This window comes from Tasmannia lanceolata, unplaced genomic scaffold (assembly GCF_043159265.1).
Source record: "Tasmannia lanceolata isolate RefF3 unplaced genomic scaffold, GAP_Taslan_0.1 ptg000008l, whole genome shotgun sequence".
Taxonomy (NCBI): Eukaryota; Viridiplantae; Streptophyta; class Magnoliopsida; order Canellales; family Winteraceae; genus Tasmannia; species Tasmannia lanceolata.
In genome coordinates this window covers 9,703,667-9,730,606 of record NW_027518685.1, presented here as the reverse complement: position 1 = coordinate 9,730,606, position 26,940 = coordinate 9,703,667, and the positions used below count along the sequence as shown (strand labels likewise).

Below are 26,940 nucleotides of genomic sequence, written 5' to 3'. Positions count from 1 at the left end.
TTATCATTGTGAGTGCTCTTAAACTAGTTCATGCAAGAAAAGTGGTCTATAGTTGTTATCTTCAAGCTTGAGTACATTCGAATAGGGTTCTACTTGATGGGTCGTCAGGCTGGACTTCGCACTCATACACCATATAAAATTCCTTTCACATAAGATAAAATTCTCAAACGACGTGAAAAATGATTGGAAAATTCCTTTCCCAATGCAAAACCTTTTAAAAATTATAAAAAAAAGAAGAGTGCCAATATCAAACAGGGGGGGTTTCGAATATCTGTTCTGAAGGATCCATTTGTAGACCTCCAATTGAATGGCTAGGATCGTCTAATAATTACAGAAAAAGCGGGGCCTAGTTGTATAGGTTGGTTTGATGGGACATGAGTAAAGACTTAGTGGTACTAATGGGAAAAATGGAAACATTAGGATTCCTTTTCAACGTTTCAACCTCTTGCCGGCCTGACACTTCAAGTCTAATATTTTTCTCTTTGTCCTTCTTCCAAATGAAGTGTTTGTTTTTCCTCACTATCAATAGCTCATTTTGGTAAGCACAATGAAGAGGCATAGGAATGGAGAAATTTGGGACTTCGAACACGAAATGCCCATAACCCGAGATGGGTCCGAAGTTATTCTGGGTTTGGATGGAGGGACAACATCGACGGTCTGTATTTGCATGTCAATGCCATCATCGGATCGTCTACCGGACCCACTTCCCGTTCTCGCCAGGGCCGTTGCTGGATGCTCCAATCACAACAGCGTTGGTGGTATATTCAATTTGTTTTGTTTTTTTTTGTCCTTTTTATCTTCTTTTTCTCTCTTTCTTTGGTTTCTTGTTTATTTTTCAGTTCAATTGGGTACTTTTTTCTTTTCCCCAATTGGGTTTTTGATGTTTTGTTTTATTCTTTTTATTTGTTACTCCTTTTAGGTATGCGTTTTATTTTCTTTTAACAGTTGTTCTTTTCTTCATCTGTTTTCTTTGGGTTTTTTGTTCAATCCCTCTGTTTGGTTTGCAAGAAAAATATTTCTCAGAGAAATTTTTTATCTGATTTTTTTTTCTTTCCTCAATTTAGAGGGTAGTAATATGATTTTGATTAATTTTGAAGGATATCATTATAAACTGAAGACCCTTCAAAATAAAAATTGAATATGGTTGGTTCAAGTTATGTTTTTCATGTGTAATATGTTAATAATTTTAGAAATATTTTTCCTTTCCAAACATTTTCATAAATTCCTGCAATTCAAACAGCAAATGTGAGACTGGTGTACTAGGACCCAATGTAAATTAGGTCCTTACTTTCCTTTCCAGTAATTTGTTAACTTACCTGCTTTCGAGTTTTGGATATGATTGCCTTGATTAACTGTGAAGGAATTAATAATTTCACGAAGTATGAGATCGGATCCCCCACGAAGGGGGAGTTCTTTCTTCAATAAGCCAGTGGCATTTAGTGATTCATCTGCCTAGTTGCTACATCCACAGCAAAGTTTATGCCGTGCTTTAATCAGATTTGACGTCAACTACATTATTACTATCAAAAGCATAGTTGACACATGCTCCTTAGTAGGGTCTAAAGCTCAATTCAGAAGCTAACTTCCTTCCCAAATTTAATGGAAGCGCCCCTCAAAAACTTTTGACCTTTCTGGTAATGCCAAATGAGTGTATTTAAAACTTGAAACACTTCAGATTAAATAAACTATTTTGAAGTGTCTTTAAAACTTTGAAGAAAAAAAACTCATTTTGGGTTTCAATTGAAACTTATCAATTTTTCTTCAAAAGCAATCCTAATTCATGATGGTAATTTTGGAATACGGTGGGATTAAATCTAAATGACTAAAAAGTCAAAATTGTAAAACCATACGTCCCTAGAACTTAAACCTGATAACCATGAAGTTCCCATTAGCTTATTTGTAACCATGGCCTACATTTTTTTGAAGGAGTATCCCTAACCTGCATTCACCCTCCTTTGCTAACCCTGTCTCTTTTTATGCGCTTCTTGTTCGCTTCCGATGATGCCTTCCTACACAGTTTATGTTTTTGAAGGAGTAGCCCTAACCTACATTCACCCTCCCCTGCTAACCCTGTCTCTTTTTATGTGCTTCTTGTTTGGTTCAGATGATGCTTCCTACACACTATATACTTAATTTCTGTGATCTTCTCACATATTTCCTATTCGCTTTCCCCGTCACCTCATTTGCACTTTTTGCTTCCTGCATTTCTCTTCTTCAGAGCCCTGGCCTCCCGTTCTTGCTTCTTGTATCTCTTCTCACATTTTTTTCGTGCTTTTTGGCGCTATGATAAAAAGTAAAGTCACCTTGAACATTTGCTTCATCATGGGTGCCTTTGCTGGTCTCATTAAAATTGAGTCACCCAAACCCTGTGGTGCTTCAAATATTGTACTATCTCATATCCCAGGAGAGATTTCCAAATGATCCCATCGTGATTATTGAAAATTGTTCAAGGAACTCCATTCTGAAGTGCAGTAGTGAAAATGCTCATTTAAATGCCTCCAGAATAATAGCTCTAGTCACAACTTTGGTCTTTTTTTTTAACACTGTTGTCAGACCTGAAATTCATCTCATGCTCAATGCCCCATGGTACTGCATGGGGCTCCTCCAAGGGCACCTACCTCTCAAATTACTGATTGGTTGGCAGTTGGCTCCACATGTTTGTATTTGTTTTGGTGTTTTATGTTCATGTTCCACTTGACTATTATACCTACGTGCATTTATATTTTGGTTTAGAATTAGCTGTTGTGGGTGTTGGGGTTATCCTTTTATTTTTTGGCTTTTGGTTTTTGGAATTTTTTTTTTTGGTGTGTGTGTGTGTGTGTGTGAGAGAGAGAGAGAGAGAGAGAGAGAGAGAGAGAGAGAGAGGAATGCTAAAGTGAAGGGCATCCTTGCAAAAACCAGGCGACAAGGGAAACTCACTGGGTCCACATCACCCAACCACACTTATTATGGCGCCGAAAATGGGGCACCCCTGCTGCTGTGGGTTTTGCAAGGGCGCTCTTCAAATCCCTATATTATTATGTCTATATGTTTGTATGTCTCTATGGGTTGGAAGTGATATCCTCTACCTTCATCTTAGCTCTTAATGTGCATTCTTTTAGTTCTTTCTGTAGCTTCTATATTTTTATGAACTATAAGATTTGCTTGTTGCGTGATTTATTCTATTGTTAGCTGGTTAAGATTGTTGAATAAAAATTCATATGTTCTGCATTCTTTCTATGATAAGATGAGTATACGAGCCACATTTTCATGTTTTATCAAACCCCAAAAAAAAAGATGAGTATGAGTGCTATGTTGTCATGATTTTATTGCACACACATTTTTTTATTACCATCATTTTGCTGCTTTCTTTTTTACTGAGCAAAAATATTAAATTAATTGATGAACTCAGTTGAGAACTTGAAATTTCTTTTGATTTTAATTATGTTCGATGAGAAATGGCAGGAAAGAGCCTCTCTGCAAAGCAGGGGTAAGGCTGTGTACATCTAGCCTCCCCAGACCCCGCAATGGCGGGAACTTCCACTGGACCGCCCTTTTTGATGAGAAATGGCAGGAAAACTGATTACAAAACTGTATCTTTGAGATTCTTTAATGCAGAAAATAATGATTTGGAAGTTCCTAAAAAAAAAAAAAAAAAATTTGGAGTTCTCATATAATGGTGTAAGCGTGTCTTTTCTATTCATAAGTAAGAAAGACACTTGGGATGATGATAAGGATGACGAGTTTCTCATTGTATTCTTTATTTTTGTGCTGGATTATTCAGAAGCTGCAGCCAGGGAGACCTTGGAGCAGGTTATGGCAGAAGCCCTTCTTAAATCTGGTTCTAATCGCTCTTCTGTTAGAGCTGTTTGCTTAGCTGTATCTGGTGTCAACCATCCTACGGATCAGCAGCGGATACTGAATTGGCTTAGGTCTGATTCTGCAACTTTCCGTCAACAAAGCAATGGGACTTTAGAAGTCTTTTTCACTATCATTGCTTTCACAGGTTTCATGCAGTTCATGTTCTCTTTTTTTTTTTAACAATATGCTAGAACCTAAGAGATAGGGATAACTTTGTAATTTATGACTTTGTTTGTTAATGTGTTTTTACCTTTCAAGGAAAAGCTGTAACTCTTAAGACTTGCATTATTTGCTGGATTTGCAGCTGCTTCTTTGTTCAAGCTTTTTGCATCGTCAAACACTACTTTTTACTTGATCAAAGAAACAATAGAAGAAACACAAAGAAGAAGAAGAAACATTAATTATTTTTCTACTTTATGCTACATATCGCTCACATCTAGTTCCATAATGGAAGGCTTAGCAACCATATGTATGCAAGTTGTGCCTGAAGTGTTGGGTTTTGACTTGGGTAACACATCCACTGCTATATAAATTAAATATGTATATAGACACTGTCCACAACTCAGTTGGAACATCTCAAGAGGTGCACTGCTATGACAATTGAGATCTAGGTCTCATATTCTAGAATGAAGATTTGCACAAGTGATAAATAATTAAACACTATCTGCATTGTATATTGTGTATATATACATATATTTATGTGTGTCCTTTTCACCCTGTTCAGAATCTTCTGATTGTTGCTTCTGCCAAAGACCGGCTGGTACAGTAAAAAAAATCTTAAAAGAGAAAGTAAAGATCCCCTTGCACAGTTGCACTATTGGTCTCCCTTACTCCACTCTCCTCTGTGTGTGCGCGCGCGTGCGCCTGTGCGTGTCCTTCTTCTTCTTCCACTTCTTGCTGGATATAAACCCCAACTCTGATTTATATCTCGTGTCTCTCTAACTTAGAGAAAAGTGGTTGACAGAGAAGAGAACGAAAGAGACCTGGCGGGTCTGGGTCTAAAGATGATAGGAAGGTTCTATTAATGATCTAAACTCTAAGTTTGTGATCCTCATCACCACCGTGTCAGGGAGGGGGCAACTGCTAATGCGGTAACCGCAGAGAGGAGGCCAAACAACAAACCAAGGTATAGGGCGCTCGGGCCACCCAGTGATTCCGGAGGAGGGTGAACAATATTATTCTCTTGCTCAACACCTTCTTTAAGAAGGAGCCATGCGTGTGATGGTTGGGTTGTGGTCCACAATATCTACAATTAAGAAAATAAAGTAAATACATCTATGTTTGAATGGTGCTAAAATAAGTACAAATACAATGGGTAGCTCTTCTTTTCCTTTTTTTAGCTTGGTTGCTTGCTTGGGTGGGAGGCTTTGGTTGGAAGATGGTGGTTTTTTTTGCCTTTCATTTATTATCTTCTACTTCTCTCAGTGAGGAAAGATGGATTGACTTTTTTTTTTCACAACGCAAATGTTGGTCGTAAATATGTGATTTTATTTATGGAAATGCCCTTCATCTATTTTTACAAGAAGCACCATTGGAAGTATCTGTTTCCTTGGGATCTAGCACCTGCAAAGCCTTTAAGAAGCCAAGTTCCACAGTGTAGGGAGTCACATTGAAGCGAGGTAGATTACTTTCCTAAGGTTTGCTTGGCGATGCTACATTTTATAAACAGTTTGAGGTGAACCTCATCGCTGAGGGAAATGGAACACATAAGTGGGATGGAAAATGAGTTGCTGATTGCTGGCAGTGTTGATGCCCTGGATAGGGATTGATGGTGAGCCGCCCAAAGTGTGGCGTGGCTGGGCTTTGAAGGTGAAGGAAAATGCGGAGAGAGTTCTAGGAGGCCTTTATTTCTTTCTTCTTTTACAGCTTAAGCCATTCTTTGACAGAAGGATGAATGAAACAGTGTGCTTAGCACGGAAAAACAGGAGTGGCAATATGTCCCCTTATATTAGTCTATCTGCAATTTTTATGCCGAGTACTAGTGGAAATGTCTGATATCTTTGTAGTAGCTTTATAATTATATTATGAATCATGACAACTTTAACATTTTTTTATTGGGTGCTGAAGGACACACACATACAGAATAGGCCAGACATGTTATCTACTTTTTTTTTTGTGTGTTCCTTCATTTTAACATTTGATGATTCTCTGACTGCTGAATCTGTGGTAAACTTCTTGGCTTTCAGAGACATTTTTTCAAGTGATGTGAAGCTATTCGTTCAAAATGATGCGGTTGCAGCTCTGGCAAGTGGGACAATGGGAAAACTCCATGGCTGTGTATTAATTGCTGGTACAGGGTCCATCTCTTATGGGTTCACTGAAGATGGAAGAGAAGCCCGTGCTGCTGGCGCAGGACCCATTTTAGGTGATTGGGGGAGGTAAATCTTTCACCATTTGAAAGCTAATTTTGGACTAATCTTTTTCTATAAATCTAGTAAGCCTATACATGACAAATGACTGTCGTACTATAACTGACAAAAGATGTGATTCTGGTCATTATTGACTTTTTTTTTTGCTTATAAATGATTTTAATATATTAGTCACCATATACAAGTTTATGGATCTCTTGTATTTATATAACCATTAAACTGATCATTCTATGATCTAATAAAGGAGAGCTGGGCATAAGCTAGTTTTCTATGTTGAAACTGAATCTGCAAGAACAGTGAAGACTTTTCTATGCTGCATGTTGCAATTCCCTTGCTTTACAAAACACCTAGAATTTACTATGCGGTATGTTGCGAGGAAGAGGAAGAACTATAGAAATTTAAGGGTTTTTGCATCTTCTGAAAATCAAGGGCTGTAAGTAGTAAGCCTTTGTTGACATCTTCTAACTGAAGGAATTAATTTGTGAGCCTTCCCAGAGGAATTCATCCAATAGTCACTCAAAAGGTTAGGACAGTTTAACCATAACTTTTGGTTTTCCATGAGAATTGGTTTTAGAGCCAACTGTTTTTCTTTCCTTATAGAATCTGCATGAAGGCGAGCCTTGGCGCAACGGTAAGGTTGCTCCATTGTGACCTGGTGGTCACGTGTTCGAGTCATGGAAACAGCCTCTTTGCAAAGCAGGGGTAAGGCTGCGTACATCTAGCCCTCCCCAGACCCCGCAATGGCGGGAGCCTTGTGCACTGGGCCGCCTTTTCTTTTATAAAATCTGCATGAAGACCAGCCAATTTTGTTTAGGCACCTATGTGATGAGTTAGATATTGGTCAAACATTAATGGATTTTTCCATGCAATATTACATGGAATGTGTCTGCAACTCCTTACTCGTATGATGCGAAGGAGCATTACTTCACAACATGGAGACTAGATTGCCTCACCTGAGAATAAGACATGAACTCATTCATAATATGCATTTCTGAACAGTGATAGCATAAGATGATGTTGAAGTTTGGGAAAGTATTTGATTTATGCTTTATGAAATATCCATAAACTGAGTGAAAGGTTAAAGAGTTGAATTGGGATACGTGAAGCGCAAGATCAAGGAAGGATGCAATGCCAATACAGTTCCCTTGGAAACTGAGCATTTTTTTTCTTCTATTGGGAGCCAAATACCTTATTTATTTCAATAATGATCACTAATACCAAAGCAAAGGATGCGAGGGGGTGATGGGGTAAATTAATGTGGTTCATGATTATGAGCCTGTTCAAAAGTTTTTGTTTCAGCCTTGGTCTAGCTTCTTTGTCTCTACTCACTTTTGATCAGTCATTAGAGTTTTGCCAATAGGCGCGTAGAAGTTCTTTTCGTATGTTGATTCAAAGTTCTAAAAACTACCAATCTCAGGATTACCATTATTTCCGCTAGTTGGAAAATCAGCGTGCAGGGCTGACAGATTGATTCCTGTATTTGAGAACAAGAAGCACTGTATAAGCTGGAAAATGAAAACAGGTTGTGGATATGACATTTTTTGGTTTTTATTTTTGTGCCCAAGTCTAAGTACATCAAATTTTCTCTTTCTTTTAGTGTTTTTGGAGAACATGTTGGCAGTCAACCTTTGAGCATTATTGAGTATATCCAACTGTTATTATAAGATGACTCATCCCAGGAATTGAGAATTGAATATCATAAAGAGAATAACAATACATAATGTTGGCTACAGAGTGAATGGTCAGAGAAAGAAAAAACAGAGATCTTATGCAAAAAATACTTTAGATATCTTGGCCAGTTATATGAGTGATGTGTGGCAATGGAGGTATGATTCATAGCTTCTTGCCCTTTTGGAACTTCAAAAATATATCTGAAATCTCATATCACAATGACTGGTGTACATCATTGATCTTTGAAGAAAAATAGACCCAAAAGAAAAGATAAAGAATAGATCTAAATGCCTAGTAACAAGAGAATAAAGTGATAGATATATTAGCATCACAATAAAAAAATCCACTGCATCACACCAAAGGTGGGCAAGGCATCACGCCTTACAAAGTGGACATCACATCCATGATTTTGCAAAGTTTGCATGAAAAGTCTTTTTTCATTCATAAAGTTTGTTTTTGATGCCCCTAAGTCTTATACATATATATATGCTTCTCCATGGCTTAATTTTTTTTGAAATGGGCCTCTCCATGGCTTAATAGACCCTAACATGTGGACTTTCAAATAAATGACCAGTTTTAACAGTTTTGTCCAATTCTTTTTTTTTTTTGCTTTTGGTCTTTAATGTAATCCTTACCATTAATGCCCATTATATTAATAAGATGAGTAGAAAAATCAAAGAAATGGCAGAATCACCAGCTTCCAAAACTGTGGAATCTCAATATTTAAATTAACCTTATTGTTTCTAGACATGCGCAACAATGCATGTCATTAGGTCTTTGATCTTGTTAAACCATTATGAATGGTTTCTTGCTCATGTGATGTTTCTAAATGTATATTTGTGTTTATTCTAGCATTTCCTGAAGTTTCATTTTAAATTTCCATATTTTCCATGGACTCTCTCATAAACTTCATAATTTTTATAAGATTTCCATGGATTTCCACACACATCCACTTCCGCGAGGACCGAAGACCAAAAGAAACCGATATTTGCATCATTGGGAGTGAGACACTCTTATACAAAGATTCACAATCTCATCTATATAAGATGCTAATCTCCACGATCCAATTCTTCCACCCAGTGCCCATGATTTTGCATTGGTGGGGTCCCCTTCAATGATGAGAGAGCCATTAAGTTCTAAATCCTATCGGCTCGGAGAAGGATTGAAGACGACCATTAAGCTCCCTCTTGAAATATCTAATTCCTATCAGCTCGAAGGAGGATTGAATAATATCTCTGATATCATCCCTGATTGCACCTCCCAAACTAGCCAGGCCCAAATTTGCCATGGAAAAACCATCAAAATTGAGCTTTATGCCATTCAACGGTGGAGGTTTGAACTTTTTTCTAGGAATGTGCCCAAGCAGAATTTCGGTCCATTTTCTAGTTTAAGATTTGGAAAAGGGACCTTTAAACTCATCCTTACAAATAATTTAATTGTTCACATATCTATCGTCTATGAAAGTACTACTTATGAACAGAAAAACACTGGACCGTTTTCTCTTACATTTTTATCATGTGTTATCTATGAAAGTACTACTTGAGAACAGAAAAGCATCGGACTGTTTTCATTAAAATTTCTATCATCTGTGTTGGATGAGTACAGTTTATTTGTTTTCTTCAGTACTCCATTTTCTCATCTACTTTGGACAACTTCTACCTTAAATTAGACATTGGTTGGTGTTTGTTATGCTTTAAGTTAGTTTCACCGTCTGTTAAGTCATTCAGTTGGAGACTCAACCAATAGCTGATGTGTACTCTTCCCAAGGCCCTGTTTGTTTAAGATTATGACAACCGATTGTGAGTCTAAAACCAGTTATTGGACTCAAAATTACGTTTAATTTTGAGTCCAATAATTGGTTTTAGACTCACAATCTGTTGTCATAATCTTAAATGAACAGGGCAGAAATAATGATTATTTATGCGATTAGTTGATTGGAGAATTTCCTAACTATTGTGGATGTGGTTTTGTGCATCTACGTTAGGCATGCTACATTGGTCTTATTTCCCTTAGTTTAACCTTAAATGCTTTTATGAGAAACCGGGAGCATGATTGGATGGCATATATTATGCAGTGGATATGGAATTGCTGCACAAGCATTGACTGCTGTGGTAAGGGCTCATGATGGTCGTGGCCCTCAGACAATGCTTACATGTAGTATTCTAAACATGCTTGGGCTTGCTTCACCAGATGAACTCATTGGGTACGTTTTCCTTTGCTTGAAACCTTCGGCCCTTTTTTATCATATTGATAACTTGGATCTGGCTCGTCTATCTGCATATGGGAATGATTAGCATACATTTGAAAGCAGAAAGATCCTTGTAAAGAAAGATGCTTTATTTTCTTTCTCCCTACACACACACACACACACACTTGCATTTCTATCTTTACTCACATGCATGAGTACCGCCAGGATCAATCAACATGATTGCATTTTCCATATTGCTCTAATTCTAAAACATTTTCCACTTATATCCCAACAACAATTTCTTGAGCAGTTTCTATAGCGACACATGCTTTCCAAATTAGGAGATCACTTTTCTTTTTATCAATTTATAAAGGGCCCATTTATATAGATTTTGAAAGTGCTTGCGATCCTTCACCGAATTTAACCCTGCCTATTTTGGTAGGTAAGATGGGATCAAAACTTCGACCTCAACGTTGAAGACCAAAGCCTTGACCATGGAGCTAGAGGCTCAATCCCAAATTTAACCAAATTTAACCCTCCTTTTAAAGATGGTCAGAATTTTCCAATAATTTATCCTTCAAATGTAGTCCTTCCAATATATTGTGTGACAGAGTATTAAGTAAAGACTAGTGATTAGTAATGAAATACGAAAGAGCTAGAAAATTAAGGAAATGAATTCTGAAATAGGAGGATGAGAAGATATCCGTGTTTTTTTGTCTTTGGGGTTTTCCTATATGTGTTCCTCTCTCTCTCTCTCTATACATATAGCTTTTGACATCTGGTTAAAAAAGTGTAAAACAAGGTGATTCATCCCATTACCAAAACATTGACGTGTGGATATCAGTCCCCTTTCTCTGTATATGTATATGTGTGTGTATACACATGGTAGAGAATATGGCAGATAGGTGTAACGACCCGATTCCGTCGAGTCGCTACGAGCAAAAGCACAACGCAAAAATCATGGATTTTTTTTAAAGAGGATAAATAAGATAACCAACATCTACAACCAAAATCTTATTCCAAATTAAATAATTCTACCATAACAAGAGGTCCCTACAATACTCATACTCCAAATGAAAAGTAAAGTTTTAACAACTAAAGTTCAAACTAAAGTTTTAACAACTAAAGTTCAAACTAAAGAAAGTCCCGAAAAAGAATAAGAACAGAAAATGACGCAAGACATCATAGCGCAATAATTTACGACACGAACTCGCCGATCACACAATGCCTTATCCCACGGTTTCTTCGTTTGCAAACGCTCCACCATCTAACGCCTCAACTCCTGTGGTGGAGAAAACAACGTTAGAGCAGGGTCCTCCAGAGACCGAGCAGAGTAAGAGAGACAATATAAGAAGTGCATACAATATAATCCAAAACCTTTGCAATATCTAAAAACAATAATAAAGACTGAAAAGGAATTACACTATCCATGGCAATATAAATAAAAATGAGTGACAATGATTCAAGTTTATACTATGTATGCAATGATTATGTAAAATGAGACAGCAAATTCCCCACGTACGTCCGGTTTTTTCCCCATTTTCTTTTCTGTCAATTTTTTTCTGACCTTTCCTTTTTATCGGTGTCCTTGCCACACGACTACCCACTACCCCTGTCTAAACGTAGTGGCGTTATGGACTCGGATTTCGGTCTCGCATTTAATGCTTAGCCGTTTCGGGGATACTATCCCTTTGGATGGTTTACCAACGAAAGGCTGTACACGCTTCTTGCGTTGGTCTTTGGACCTTAGGTCCCAGGATGATACCACCACACCCTTAATTTCCCCTTCACTCTCTCCCATGTATGATATGCAAATAGGGATTTTAAAGTACGTTACCTTTGCCTTGTTTTCCTGCATTCTTTCACATAAAGGTTAGAAACAGTTTATTATTAATTTCATTTCAAGTAAACAAGTATAGTGAGCTATACAGTTATCACTAAGAAAATTATATACGTAAGATTACTTTGCATGAAACAAGTTATATTGAAACCATTACAAAACAAGGTCTAGCTGTCACCTGCCTTCAAGTTAGATTTGTGGATAAAAAATTGACGAGCCCCCTAGAGGAGGTGGGAAGATTGATAACCTTGCAAGGATGAGATACATATACTAAGATCTCACTGGCATATTCAAAATTTCACTCAAAGGGTCTGTATGTCCAACAAAGACGACCAATTCCTGTCTTAGCTTACATACGAAAACACTTTCATCTATTTAGATATGATCAACAGTTGAAATTTATCTAATATACGGATTTACTCATTTCACTAATTCTCAGAAAAGCATTCGGTATTTACTTCTTAGTCTACAGATGAAAATTTTGATTTCTATTAAAGATACACCCAACTGTTGATCGGAGTATAAAATCAATTACAAGAGGAACCTATGATTATTATTTGTTAGGGTCAACTGTTATTCAAGTATATAGTTGATACAAGTGACGTTTTAAGGATTTGAGGAGGATTATTCATAGAATATATATCCACTAGATCGAGAAAATATCGAGAAAATCACATACTACATATTTAAGTACCATGTCTGCTCAGTTCTTATACATTAGTTTATACACTAATTTATACATCAAAACTGTACCATGTCTACTTAGTTATTATACATAAATTTTCATGTATACATTAATTTATACGCATTACCATTCAAAAAGAACATTTATACGCATACATATGTGCTGTGTCCTTTCCAGATTTAGACTCGAGGGTACATTCATGCAAGCATAAATAATTAAACTCAGGTTATGGATTGCATTTTCGAACCCTCCAGTTATGCTATTAACTATGAATCCACAGTACAAGCATATACTTATACAGTCATCAACCCTCATAAATCAGATTATACACAGCTTTACCTACAACAACACAGACCTATACTACACCGTTATTATATACACCATCATTTAAATACATATAACCTTGAATCTGATCACTTATTTATACTTATAATACCCAGCCATTAAAGGTCTAAGGTCTATTCAGTTCTCTTATTCTTATGGTGATTGAGGATTAATGGCCTTAGATCTATCCCAACTTATACTTATAATATCCAGATGTTAAAGATCTTGACATATTTTCCAGATTTTCATTAAGAAGGAGGTCACAAGAACATCCCTCTTATTATTTTGATAGGATTTAAAGAGAAAAAGGTTTTGGGGTACTTCCTTGGATGGATCTAGGGTATAAGGAGAATCAAGTGTAAAGCTCTTCTTCTTCTTCTTCTTCTTTCTTTTTTTTTTTTTTTTTTGGATGTGAGTCTGTCTCTCTCCCTCGTTAAATTCTTGGGCGAGAATGGGAGAGGTGCATGTCACTATATATATATATATATATATTATGCTATTCTATTTTCCTTGTTTTATGATTGGTAACTTAAGATGAGTCATAAGAGGGCTATAGTAAGTTACCAAAAACCCAACTCCTTGGTCTTATCTATAAGGCATGATAGGCACATTTTTGTGGGGTTTAAATTTTAAAGAAAAGGAAAACGACCAAAAGAGGGGAGAAAGATGCGCACAGTGAGTTGTGCGCATGATTCTTTCCCTAGTGGGGATCGTGTAACTGCCCAAATATTAGGAAACCTTTTATTTTCTCTCAATCTCTCCTTTTTTATTGGTCAAAGGATATTCTCAATAATATCTCTTTAAACCTAGATTTCTAGACAATATCCCAAAGAAATCAGCAATTGTAACATACTTTTAGGATTTGAGTAATTTGGAAGTGGGCCCACTCTTCATTTAAAAGTGTATGCACTGTTAAAGTATAAAAGATAAATAACGCCTTTCTCCAATAGCTTAAGCTTTTGGAGAAGTTGGTAAGTTAACATGGTATCAGAGCCAAAGGTCTCGAGTTCAAACCTCCCGGATAGCGAAAATCCACATGCGATGGTCGGCCCAAAGTGGGACCACATGTGCCACGTGTTTGCCAAGTGGGCCACACGTGCGGGGGAGTGTTAAAGTATAAAAGATAAATAACGCCTTTCTCCAATAGCTTAAGCTTTTGGAGAAGTTGGTAAGTTAACATGCACGTTTTCCCATACAAGGGAAAACGTGGGTTTCTTCCCATACTATTTTTTCCCATGTTTTAAGTGATATTTTCCCCGGAAATTATTTTTACAACCAGACTTATTTTCTTCTCTCATTTAGGGAATTTAGTTATAACCTTCAATAGCCATAGATTCTAAGATCTATGGATCAAAGCAAATCAAAGGGAAAAGAGTGATTAAAAACTAAGATCAAGGGTTGATCAACGATGGATCGTTGATCCCCACCCTCGAAAATAGATCTATTGATCCAATGGCCTAAATCTTAGGGTTTTGAAAGAACAAGATAATCACAGTCATTACAATCTACCCCCCTTAAAAGAATTTCGTCCCCGAAATTCCTCTCTCCAATCTATGGTAAGAGTAATGACATAAGAGGTTACACAACAATTCTTGATATGGAAATATTTAACAATGATTGCATCACAATGGAAGCACACGTACCTCCAAATAACTCTGGAAAGTTCTTTTGAACATCGGATTCCCGTTCCCAGGTAGGTGCCTCGACGCTGTGGTGACGCCAAAGTACTTTGACAAGCGGAATTGACTTGTTCCGTAAAACTCTCTCCTTGCGCCCCAGAATGCGCACGGGCCCTTCTGAAAAGGACCAATTACCCTGAAGCTCCACCTCGTCCTCCTTCAGCACATGAGAAGGGTCGGGATGATATAGACGGAGCATGGATACATGAAATACGTTATGCATCCGCTCAAGGTTTGGAGGTAATTCCAACTTATAAGCTCGAGATCCAACTCGCCTAGAAATGCTATAAGGTCCGATGTAACGAGGGCTCAACTTACCCTTCCTGCCGAACCGCATAACTGCTTTGAAAGGCGAGATTTTAACAAACACCATATCTCCCTCAGCGAACTCAAGCTCTCTACGTCGCTGATCGGCATAGCTCTTCTGCCTACTCTGAGTTGCCTTTAGCCTCTCTCTAATCAGAGTTACTTTCTCATAAGTTTCTTCCACAAATTTCAGCCCAAGCAACTGCCTCTCACCAACTTCAACCCAGTCTGCACGACCATAAAGAGCCTCGAAGGGAGCCATGTGGATACTCTGCTGATAGCTATTATTATATGCAAATTCGACTAGGGGCAAGTGTCGCTCCCAGTCTCCCCCAAAATCGAGAATACAGGCTCTCAATAGGTCCTCCACAATCTGATTAACCCTCTCGGTCTGACCATCCGTCTGAGGATGATAGGCGGTACTAAAATTTAGCTTCGATCCCAAAGCCTCATGCAAACCACGCCAAAACCCAGAAGTGAATCGGTGTCCCTGTCTGATACTATGGAAGTAGGTACTCCATGCAATCTGATAATCTGAGCCACTTACACCTCAGCCAACTTGTCCAAAGTCCAAGTCTTTTTCATGGGGATAAAATGTGCAGACTTGGTGAGACGATCAACTAACACCCAGATGCTATCACAACCGTTCTTGGTTTTGGGCAAACCCATGATGAAGTCCATAGAAATGCTGTCCCACTTCCACATGGGTATCTCCAAAGGCTTTAGGGTGCCTCCAGGTTTCTGATGCTCAATCTTTATTTTCTGACAAGTCAAGCATTTAGAAACATAGCTAGCAACTTCTCTTTTCATCCCATTCCACCAGAAATTCCTTTTTAAATCCTTATACATCTTGGTGCTACTCGGATGAATCGTGTAGCGAGACTTGTGAGCCTCATCCAAGATGCTCCTCTTGAGATCTTCTTTAGCTGGCACACATATCCTGTCTTTGAAGTATAAGTATCCGTCTGCCCCAACAGAAAAATCTGGTCTGGAATCCACCTCGGCCTTCAATTTCACAATCTCTGCATCCTCTGCCTGAGCCGCCTTTATCGACTCCAGAAAATCTGATTGAACTCGAAAATTTGCTAAGACTGTTTTTTCACCCACTTTGCAAACACCCAATGTCAAATCTCTAAACTGCTCAAGGAGTTTCCACTCTTCCATCATCAAGCATGCAAGTTTAGCACCTCCTTGTCTACTGAGAGCATCGGCAACCACATTGGCTTTACCTGGATGGTAGCTCAATGTAAAATCGTAGTCCTTTAAGAACTCAAGCCACCTCCTCTGGCGCATATTTAATTCTTTCTGATCAAACAGGTATTTGAGGCTTTTGTGGTCCGTAAAAACTTTAAACTTCACACCATACAGATAATGACGCCGGATCCTGAGCGCAAAAACCACAATTGCCAATTCTAAGTCATGGGTGGGGTAGTTCACCTCATTCCACTTCAACTGCCGTGAGCCATATGCAATTACCTTCCCATCCTGCATAAGCACACAACCTAACCCCTTTTATGGAAGCATCGCTATAAATCATAAAATCCCCTCCTTCAGAAGGGAGGACAAGTACAGGCGACGAAGTCAACCTCTTCTTCAAATCTTGGAAACTAAGCTCACACTCTTCAGTCCAATTAAACTTGACATTCTTTCTAGTCAACTTGGTCAGAGGACCAGCCAATGTAGAAAACCCCTCAACAAATTTCTGGTAATAACCAGCTAGCCCCAAGAAACTCCTAATCTCAGTTGTGCTAGTAGGCTGTTTCCACTTCAACACTGCCTCTACTTTAACTGGGTCAATTGAGATGCCCTCCTTGGAGACCACGTGGCCTAAGAATGTCACGCTCTCTAACCAAAACTCGCACTTGAAAAACTTGGCAAACAAATGATTCTGCCTCAAGGTTTCAAGTGCTTTTCTCAGATGCTCTGCATGATCTTCCTGGGACTTAGAATAAATGAGTATATCATCAATAAATACTACAATGAACTGATCTAAGAAGGGCATGAAGATCCTGTTCATTACATCCATAAAAATGGCTGGAGCATTAGTCAGTCCAAATGGCATTACTACGAACTCGAAATGACCTTATCGGGTCCTGAAAGCTGTCATGGATATGTCCTCATCTCTGACAAGCAGCTGATGATACCCTGATCTGAGGTCAATCTTAGAAAAGTGACAAGCTCCCTGCAACTGGTCAAAAAGATCGTCGATCCTAGGCAAAGCATAACGATTTTTTACAGTAACCTTGTTCAATTGCCGATAATCGATGCACAAACGGAGGCTGCCATCTTTTTTCTCCAGAAACAGCACTGGAGCACCCCAAGGCGAAGAACTTGGCCTGATGAACCCTTTCTCAAGTAACTCAGACAACTGCTCCTTCAACTCTTTCAACTCGGCAGGGGCCATGCGATAAGGTGCTTTGGAAATGGGTAGGGTCCCTGATTCGAGGTCAATGGTAAAGTCGATCTCCCTGTGGGGAGGCAACTCCGTGAGATCCTCTGGAAAAACATCAAGGAACTCACTCACCACGGGAATATCAGCTGCTGATAACCCTACTCCATCATCCTCTTTCTTCACATACGCCAAGAAACCTTCACAGCCTCTACCTAACATTTTTTGGGCCTTTAATGCAGCGATAATTTTGATCTTACCAGGGCGCTTCACACCCTAAAACTTGAACTCCTCTTCGGGTATTCTGAACACCACCACCTTATGGAAACAATCCACACTGGCGTGATAAGACGCCAACCAGTTTATGCCTAAGATGACCTTGAAGTCATTCATATTCAACAATACAAGGTCTCCCAAAAGCTCACGGTCCCCAATTTTAATTATACAACCCTTACACATCATGTCAGTAACTACCACATCGCCTACTGGTGTGATCACTCTCAACGGATGTAGTAATGGTACAGGAGATAATGCTAATTCTCGAACAAAATCAGGCGATATAAATGATAATGTAGAGCCATAATCAAATAAAACATGAACAGATACACCATTAATGAGAAGCTGACCTTCGATAACTGCATTAGATGCTTCAGCGTCGCGCTGACTTAAGGCAAAGACGCGATTGACAGGAACTGGGGGTGCATTTCTTCCTTGGACCGATATGTGATTTGGGACCTGATTAACACACCCACACTCACGCAGTCCATGTCTTTCTCAAAAACCTAGAGCTTTGATACCACAACTGTAATGACTTGATTCCGTCGAGTTGCTAAATAAGATAACCAACATCCACAACCAAAATCTTATTCCAAATTAAATAAGTCTACCATAACAAGAGGTCCCCTACAATACTCATACTCCAAATGAAAAGTAAAGTTTTAACAACTAAAGTTCAAACTAAAGAAAGTCCCGAAAAAGAATAAGAACAGAAAATGACGCAAGACGACATAGCGTAATAATTCACGACACTAACTCGCCAATCACACAATCCCTTATCCCACGGTTTCTTCGTTTGCAAGCGCTCCACCATCTAACTCCTCAACTCCTGTGGTGGAGAAAACAACGTTAGAGCAGGGTCCTCCAGAGACCGAGTAGAGTAAGAGAGACAATATAAGAAGTGCATACAATATAATCCAAAACCTTAGCAATATCTAGAAACAATAATAAAGACTGAAAAAGAATTACACTATCCATGGCAATATAAATAAAAATGAGTGACAATGATTCAAGTTTATACTATGTATGCAATGATTATGTAAAATGAGACAGCAAATTCCCCATGTACATCCGGCTTTTTCCCCATTTTCTTTTCTGTCAGTTTTCTTCTGACCTTTTCTTTTTATCGGTGTCCTTGCCGCACGACTACCTACTACCCCTATCTAAACGTAGTGGCGTTATGGACTCGGATTTCGGTCTCGCATTTAATGCCGAGCCGTTTCGGGGATACTATCCCTTTGGATGGTTTGCCAACGAAAGACTGTACACGCTTCTCGCGTTGGCCTTTGGACCTTAGGTCCTAGGATGATACCACCACACCCTTAATTTTTCCTTCATTCTCTCCCATGTATGATATGCAAATAGGGATTTTAAAGTACGTTACCTTTGCCTTGTTTTCCTGCATTCTTTCACATAAAGGTTGGAAACAGTTTATTATTAATTTCATTTCAAGTAAACAAGTTTAGTGAGCTATACAGTTATTACTAAGAAAATTATATACGTAAGATTACTTTGCATGAAACAAGTTATATTGAAACCATTACAAAACAAGGTCTAGCTGTCACCTGCCTTCAAGTTAGATTTGTGGATAAGAAATTGACGAGCCCCCTAGAGGAAGTGGGAAGATTGATAACTTGGCAAGGATGAGATACATATACTAAGATCTCACTGGCATATTCAAAATTTCACTCAAAGGGTCTGTATGTCCAACAAAGACGGCCAATTCCTGTCTTAGCTTACATATGAAAACACTTACATCTATTTAGATATGATCAACAGTTGAAATTTATCTAATATACGGATTTACTCATTTTTTTAAAGTGGACATATTTCATTAATTCTCAGAAAAGCATTCGGTATTTACTTATTAGTCTACAGATGAAATTTTTGATTTCTATTAAAGATACACCCAACTGTTGATCGGAATATAAAATCAATTACAAGAGGGACCTATGATTATTATTTGTTAGGGTCAACTGTTATTCAAGTATTTAGTTGATACAAGTGACGTTTTTAAGGATTTGAGGAGGATTATACATAGAACATATATCCACTAGATCGAGAAAATCACATACTACATATTTAAGTACCATGTCTGCCCAGTTCTTATACATTAGTTTATACACTAATTTATACATCAAAACTGTACCATGTCTATTTAGTTATTATACATAAATTTTCATGTATACATTAGTTTATACGCATTACCATTCAAAAAGAACATTTATACGCATACATATGTACTGTGTCCTTTCCAGATTTAGACTCGAGGGTACATTCATACAAGCATAAATAATTAAACTCAGGTTATGGATCGCATTTTCGAACCCTCCAGTCATGCTATTAACTATGAATCCACAGTACAAGCATATACTTATGCAGTCATCAACCCTCATAAATCAGATTATACACAGCTTTACCTACAACAGCACAGACCTATACTACACCGTTATTATATACACCATCATTTAAATACATGTAACCTTGAATCTGATCACATATTTATACTTATAATACCCAGCCATTAAAGGTCTAAGGTCTGTTCAGTTCTCTTATTCTTATGGTGATTGAGGATTAAGGGCCTTTGATGTATCCCAACTTATACTTGTAATATCCAGATGTTAAAGATCTTGACATATTTTCCAGATTTTCATTAAGGAGGTCACAAGAACATCCCTCTTATTCATTTGATAGGGATTTAAAGAGAAAAAGGTTTTGGGGTACTTACTTGGATGGATCTAGGGTATAAGGAGAATCAAGTGTAAAGCTTTTCTTCTTCTTCTTCTTCTTCTTTCTTTTGTTTTTTTGTTTTGGATGTGAGTCTGTCTCTCTCTCCCTCGTTAAATTTTTGGGCGAGAATGGGAGAGGTGCACGTCACTATATATATATATATATATATATATATATATATATGAGAGAACGTTTCCTTACCTACACACTACCTTAAAATACAGTGGGGGCCCACATTGTTTGGGTGATCCAAACCATTCATTTGAATGGTCCTCACATAGATAGGGTGTCCAGAAAAAATCAGATCCATAGGATCATCCTAACCATTCAAACTATGGAGGCAAAAAATGGACTAATTTGTGAAGGTTTATACACGTCCATTTTACCTCCACAAATCGTAGGGTTGGGATGATCCTATGGATCTGATTTTTTGTGGACACCCTATCTATGTGAGGACCATTCAAATGAATTGTTTGGATCACCCAAACAATGTGGGCCCCCACTGTATTTTAAGGTAGTGTGTAGGTAACTTTCCTACACAAGTGTGTAGGAAATGTTCTCTCTCTCTCTCTCTATATATATATATATATATATATATATATATATATTTTATGCTATTCTATTTTCCTTGTTTTATGATTGGTAACTTAAGATGAGTCATAAGAGGGCTATAGCAAGTTACCAAAAACCCAACTCCTTGGTCTTATCTATAAGGCATGATAGGCACATTTTTGTGGGGTTTAAATTTTAAAGAAAAGGAAAACGACCAAAAGAGGGGAGAAAGATGCGCACAGTGAGTTGTGCGCATGATTCTTTCCCTAGTGGGGATTGTGTAACTGCCCAAATATTAGGAAACCTTTTATTTTCTCTCAATCGCTCCTTTTTGATTGGTCAAAGGATATTCTCAATAATATCTCCTTAAACCTAGATTTCTAGATCATATCCCAAAGAAATCAGCAATTGTAACATACTTTTAGGATTTGAGTAATTTGGAAGTATGCCCAGTCTTCATTTAAAAGTGTGCACGTTACAAGGGAAAATGTGGGTTTCTTCCCATACTCTTTTTTTTTCCATGTTTTAAGTGATATTTTCCCCGGAAATTATTTTTGCAACAAGACTTATTTTCTTCTCTCATTTAGGGAATTTAGTTATAACTTTCAATAGCTATAGATTCTAAGATCATGGATCAAAGCAAATCAAAGGGAAAAGAGTGATTAAAAACTAAGATCAAGGGTTGATCAACGATGTATCGTTGATCCCCACCCCCGAAAATAGAACTATTGATCCAATGGCCTAAATCTTCGGGTTTTGAAAGAAGAAGATAATCACAGTCATTATAATAGGCGTTGCCCATTTTAACAGTTACATGACTAAGTGCACATGGGCAATCAGAAAATAACACAGTTACAGATTTGTGCCACTAGGCTTGATTTGGAGCCTCCATTTCACTCTGAAACCACAGTAGTCCATCCTTGCTCTCCTTTAAAGGTCCTTGACTTAAAGTCTCAAAATAGGCTAGAAATTTCCCTTCTCTCATCCGTACCCTTTAACCTTGAGCCTCTTCAAATGAAAACATTATTTAGCTGATTCCTTGTAAAAATACAGGCCTTTGAAAGCGAGCACATTATTTAGTTTTTATCTTGATACTGTCTTTGCTTACAGTGATGCCTTTATTAGATGGGTTTTTTTTATGGAATTTTCATTTAGGACGGTGAAGTTTACAACTAGATTTCCCTTTTTTTTTATTTGAGATTCAGGTGGACCTATGCAGATCCATCTTGGGCTCGAATTGCCGCACTTGTTCCAGTGGTGGTGTCCTGTGCAGAAGCTGGTGATCAAGTTGCGAATAAAATTTTACAAGACTCTGTACAAGAGCTAGCTGCAAGTGTGAAAGCTGTTGTCCAGAGACTTGGTTTGTGCGGTGAAGGTACATTGCATTCTGAATATTCGAGAGAATATTTTTTTCTGTTTGCTAAATATGTTGTTCTGTATGGTTTTCTCATGGACTGGCTGAAAATTCTGGTTAGTTGTATCATTTCATGTGTATGTTCTTGCATACATCAGTAGACTACAGTCTGATTTTCAACAAATGTAATTATTTTTGCCATGTAAAAAAAGTTTGACTGGCAAGTTGTACTGTCTTGATTAACAAGAATGGTCATGATGCACCAGTACACCACCAGACACGTTGCACATATATTTGGTGATCAGGACCGTTGATCTTACGTGCCATCACTAGCCGACTCAATGGATATAGGTCTCATGCCGAATGGAGATCCTATATGCTTGATCGAGGCATGTGAACAATCGATGGCTTGGAGAAATCCAAAAAGATGCCTTTTTCATCACACTTGATTGAGGACCAGGTTCATCTAATGACGGTGCGGTCAAGAGCAATGGGCTGAATTTGTGATGGCCGGTAAGAATTGTGGACCTAATTGTCATACATGCCTCTGGGGGTCCATGCCATACAATGTTCTCGTTAATGAGAATGGCGATCATTCAGAAAGTTTTTTCCTGCTACAGATTTCTCTCTGTTGTCATTGATTTTGTGGGTTTTTACTTCTAATGCCTTAATGAGTTGCAGATGAAAAGGATTCTTTCCCACTTGTCATGGTTGGTGGTGTCCTTGAAGCCAATAAAAACTGGGATATTGGCAAAGAAGTTGTAAATTGTATCTCCAAGGTCTATCCAGGAGCTTGTCCAATTAGACCCAAGGTAAGTATGTTCTTCAGTCAATTTAAATTTTGATCTGTTGTGACGTGATGCTATGTGGAATAATGCTTATTGGAAAATATTTAGCTGTGATTGAGGAAATGTTGAAACTAATTTCGGTAATCTGCCCCTATTTATGAGAACAAACAAACCTCAAGTGAAACAAAGACACATAAAAAATTAACCAAATCACCACAAACTGTGTATGAACATGATATTGCTATGTCAATAAAGAGAATGGTATTTCGAGTATTTCCTTTATTAATTTCTATTAGTCAAAAAAGGCACGTATGCAACTTCCTGGTAAGCGTTAGAAGCTTTGTAACTACATTGTTACTGTGAGACCATTGACTTCTACCTTATAAATGCTAAAAACCATATTTTTAGTTCCATGATGCCTCCTCGATACTTACTTTTGATGCCCTTCCTACTCTGGAACCCACTCCCATTATCGCTCCAGAATCATCTCCTTTATTTGTCAAGCCACCGGGACCATGTTTCCGCCAGACACATTGTTACCTCAATGAAACTCATGGCTTCAAGAGGTTTTGTTATGTTTTGTTATTTTTTTAACAGTAGCTTCAAGAGGTTTTGTTATCATCAACTTCTTGCATATTTTACTTTTTTTTTAATGGCTCTTGCATATTTTACTTGGTGATCTATATTATTTCTTTTCTAAGTTTTAACACTTGTAATATATTTATACAGATGATTCTATCTGCCCTAAGACCCCGATTGTTTCAAAAGTATTGGCTTTTAGGCAGTGAAACCATTTTTCTTCCACTTAGGATTTCTTTCAGGGTTCTAGAGGAGAATAATATTCTTCTTTGTTTCTTCTTTGGGGTGTACTTTCTTGGTCGCCCTTCTTATTAATGAAATCTGCTACCATTCAAAAAAAAAAAACAATAGTTGCTGTTCCCCTCATAAGAACTTTTGCCCTGTGGAGCCTCTAGCTCAGTTGGTAAAGACTATGTTCTTTCACCCTGATGTCAGGGGTTCGATCCCAGCTTACCTTCCAAAAAAAAAAGAACTTTTGCCCTGTGTGTGGACAAAGTGATTTATTGTTGCACAGACCTACTTTAGATGTGCTCGTGATTTGGAAATGTGATTTTAGGTGCTTCAAGTTATATAATTGCCTACTTGTTGCGGAAATCACACATGATCCCTCTTCCTGTTTCTTCTGGTAATTAAGGAACAAAGTTATTGGTGACAGAAGTTCTCATCCATGACCTTCAAATTTAAGCATGTAGATTAGTGGTCCATCTCTTTATTGACATATGTTACATCCCCAGGAATGCAGAGGAGGATGCTTTGCAATGTTTGAGAGCTATTTATTTTAGACCCTACTCCAGTTTTTCACGTAATCATAAAAATAGAACCCCAGAAATTGTCATGATGAATCCTGCAATGTATTGGTGACGAGTATATAACACAGTTCGACTAGTCAAGTCGTGCTATGAATGCATAAGCTGGTAATTAGTAAATATATTGAGCTTACCATAAGCAGATTGTATCCATTGGGCAAATATGGGTTCGATCAAGATTTGTTTCTGCTACATAGAGTCCTAAAGAGATATCCTACTTGAAATAAAAAAAAATTATCGTGGCACAAACTATACTTGAGATAATTTTTTTTTCAAGTTGGGTTTTATTTTTTCCACCTACTTGGTTCTTGGGTTGATTTTCACTTTCATTCATGCCTGATGTTTCACAACCACTATTATATTTGAGGGTTGCTAGCAAAACAGGATCCCGTTTCGAGAAAAAGACGGGGTCTTATATGGTTACAAGTGCAGAATTTGCACCGCGATTCGTCGTATTTTATTATCATTACTGTGAAATTTTCAAAAAGAAAAGAAAAAAAGGTTACACGTGTATCCCAAAAATGCAAAAATATCATGCGATGGTCATTTTCACTCCCGTTTTTATCTCCAGTACGGGATCCCGTTTTAGAAGTGTTTTCCATTATATTTGAAGAATGAAAACTGCCCAAATGATGAAGTGATACTGAACCCTGGCATCATTTTCTTGAATGTTTGAGTTGCCATCTTCTCAAGTTTTCATCCTGTTTCGCAGGTGGAACCAGCCGTGGGAGCTGCATTGTTGGCCTGGAATTTCTTGATGAAAGAATCAGAAGGTAATCTCAGAAGATGACCAAGGCGCGTCTTCGAATGAGAACATTGATTGTACAGTACATCAGCAGTGATAGAAGAAAAAAACGTTGAGGAAAAAAGAGAAGGTAAAATGTTCTTAAATGCCATTGGTTAGATTGATTGGTCATTGAGATTTGATCTCTGGCCTCCCCCAAGAGGATTTCCAAGCTTTTCTTATTGTTCCTGGACTACCCTAGTTTTATTTCACTTTCACTATTTACAGTTTGTATTTTCTATTCTACAAGTCCTGATTAAGATGTAAAGCAAAGGAAAATAAGAGAAGAAAGCCCATATGTTTGTTGGGCAGTCTATCCTCATTATGTATTCCAGCATACATTTGCATTCTTACTGTTATAAGCATTATCTGCAGCCAATCAGATACTATTTTGTTATCTTTTTAGGAAGAATTTCTGCTACTATCAGCCACTCACCATTTGATAAACTAATGAATTTTTTTCATAGTTGCCAAACATTGTAATGATGTTTCTCCTTCATCAAACAGTCATTAACATAGATTTAATTTATAGATCAGTATGAGACATTAAAGAAAATGTCTAGTTTTGACAATCTCAGTTACAGATCAGTATTGGGTTTTTATATGAAAAAAATATGACCAGGCAGAAGTACAAGTGGGGCCCATTTGATCAATGATCGAAGCCGTTTATTGGTTAGTCATCCCATGGATGGGTCATGGATTAAAATCCACTCTTATTGGACAATTCTATCCATCTAATTTGTGGTTGTGATTATTGACGGTTGCTTCTTTATTTTCTCGTTGTCTATTTAATGATCACAAAAATTGGATGGTTAGAATCGTCCAATAATTGTGGATTTTTGATCAGTGGCTCATCCATGGCATTCAAAGCTTAACCCCCCCCCCCATCGCCTAGGATATAGAGGCTTAAAACATTTCTCTTATTTTCTTGCATTTGAGTTCTCAAGCATAGCTTTGGATGCTACAAAAACTGGTTCTTATTTTCAGGTAAGAGTATTTTTTATAAATCTTATAGTGTAATTCCAGTTGGTGGAATGCAATAGGAAAAATGAATTGTAATACATCTTCTTTCCTCCATTTACTGATCCCCGATGAGGATCAATACAGATAGCTGACAAAAATTTATGAATCAACTATAGGCATCGCCTTTTTTTTTTTTTTTTTTTTGTGATTTTCTAGTAAATTTTGCGGAAAGCCATTTCGCGGCTGGCTTTTGCATGAGAGGACAGCCACGCAGGCTCACTTTTCAACAGATTCTGTCTTACTCATTTAATCCATCTGACTTGGCTGTTCTCTATGCAAAAGCCAGCCGTGAAATAGCTTTCCGCGAAATTGCCTAGCAAATTCCTTTAATTATTATTATGATTATTTTATTTTTTTGAAAAAGGTTATTATCTACATGAGAAAATCTTTTCACGGCTGTTAGTGGCCGAAAAATGGGCGTTAGTGTCTTTTTAGTATTTTTTCTTCAAAAAATAGACAAGTGGCCATAAACAGTGAAATTGAAATAACTGAATTTTGGGTTGTTTAGTCAAGTAACAGAAATGATTTTGATTGTGGGTATCCAAATCAATTGTCTCATTGCAATCTTTTCTTTCTGATTTTGATTGTCTGAATAATCAGGAGCTAAGGCCATTCTAATCATCCTTTCTGCAAAAGAGTGTTTCATTAGATGTAAAATGGCTTTAAAACAGCCATTCTAGAAATGGATTTCCGTTTAAAAATTGAACATAAAATTTTGTTTTACAAGATTTTATATGGTGTAAGGCCTTACAACAAG

The 26,940-nt window shown here is 37.6% G+C and overlaps 1 protein-coding gene across 3 annotated transcripts; it reads left to right on the top strand.

The window, feature by feature from the left end:
- Positions 1-409: 409 nt before the first annotated feature.
- On the top strand, positions 410-25,559 carry LOC143884284 (Actin-like ATPase superfamily protein). Of its 3 annotated transcripts, none has more exons than XR_013252808.1 (7): positions 410-758; positions 3,764-3,911; positions 6,027-6,218; positions 9,955-10,083; positions 22,055-22,224; positions 22,470-22,716; positions 22,885-23,017. XR_013252808.1 is itself a non-coding variant. In XM_077387758.1 (7 exons), the coding sequence occupies exons 1-7, from the start codon at positions 548-550 to the stop codon at positions 25,164-25,166; spliced, it is 1,059 nt and encodes a 352-aa protein (XP_077243873.1). In that variant the 5' UTR covers positions 411-547; the 3' UTR covers positions 25,167-25,559. The 3 variants fall into 3 exon arrangements, 2 of the variants coding, with proteins under 2 accessions (XP_077243874.1, XP_077243873.1); XM_077387758.1 differs by lacking the exon at positions 22,470-22,716 and adding an exon at positions 25,089-25,559 and having other exon boundaries at positions 411-758; positions 22,885-23,015; XM_077387759.1 differs by lacking the exon at positions 22,885-23,017 and having other exon boundaries at positions 22,470-22,878.
- The last annotated feature ends 1,381 nt before the right edge of the window (positions 25,560-26,940 follow it).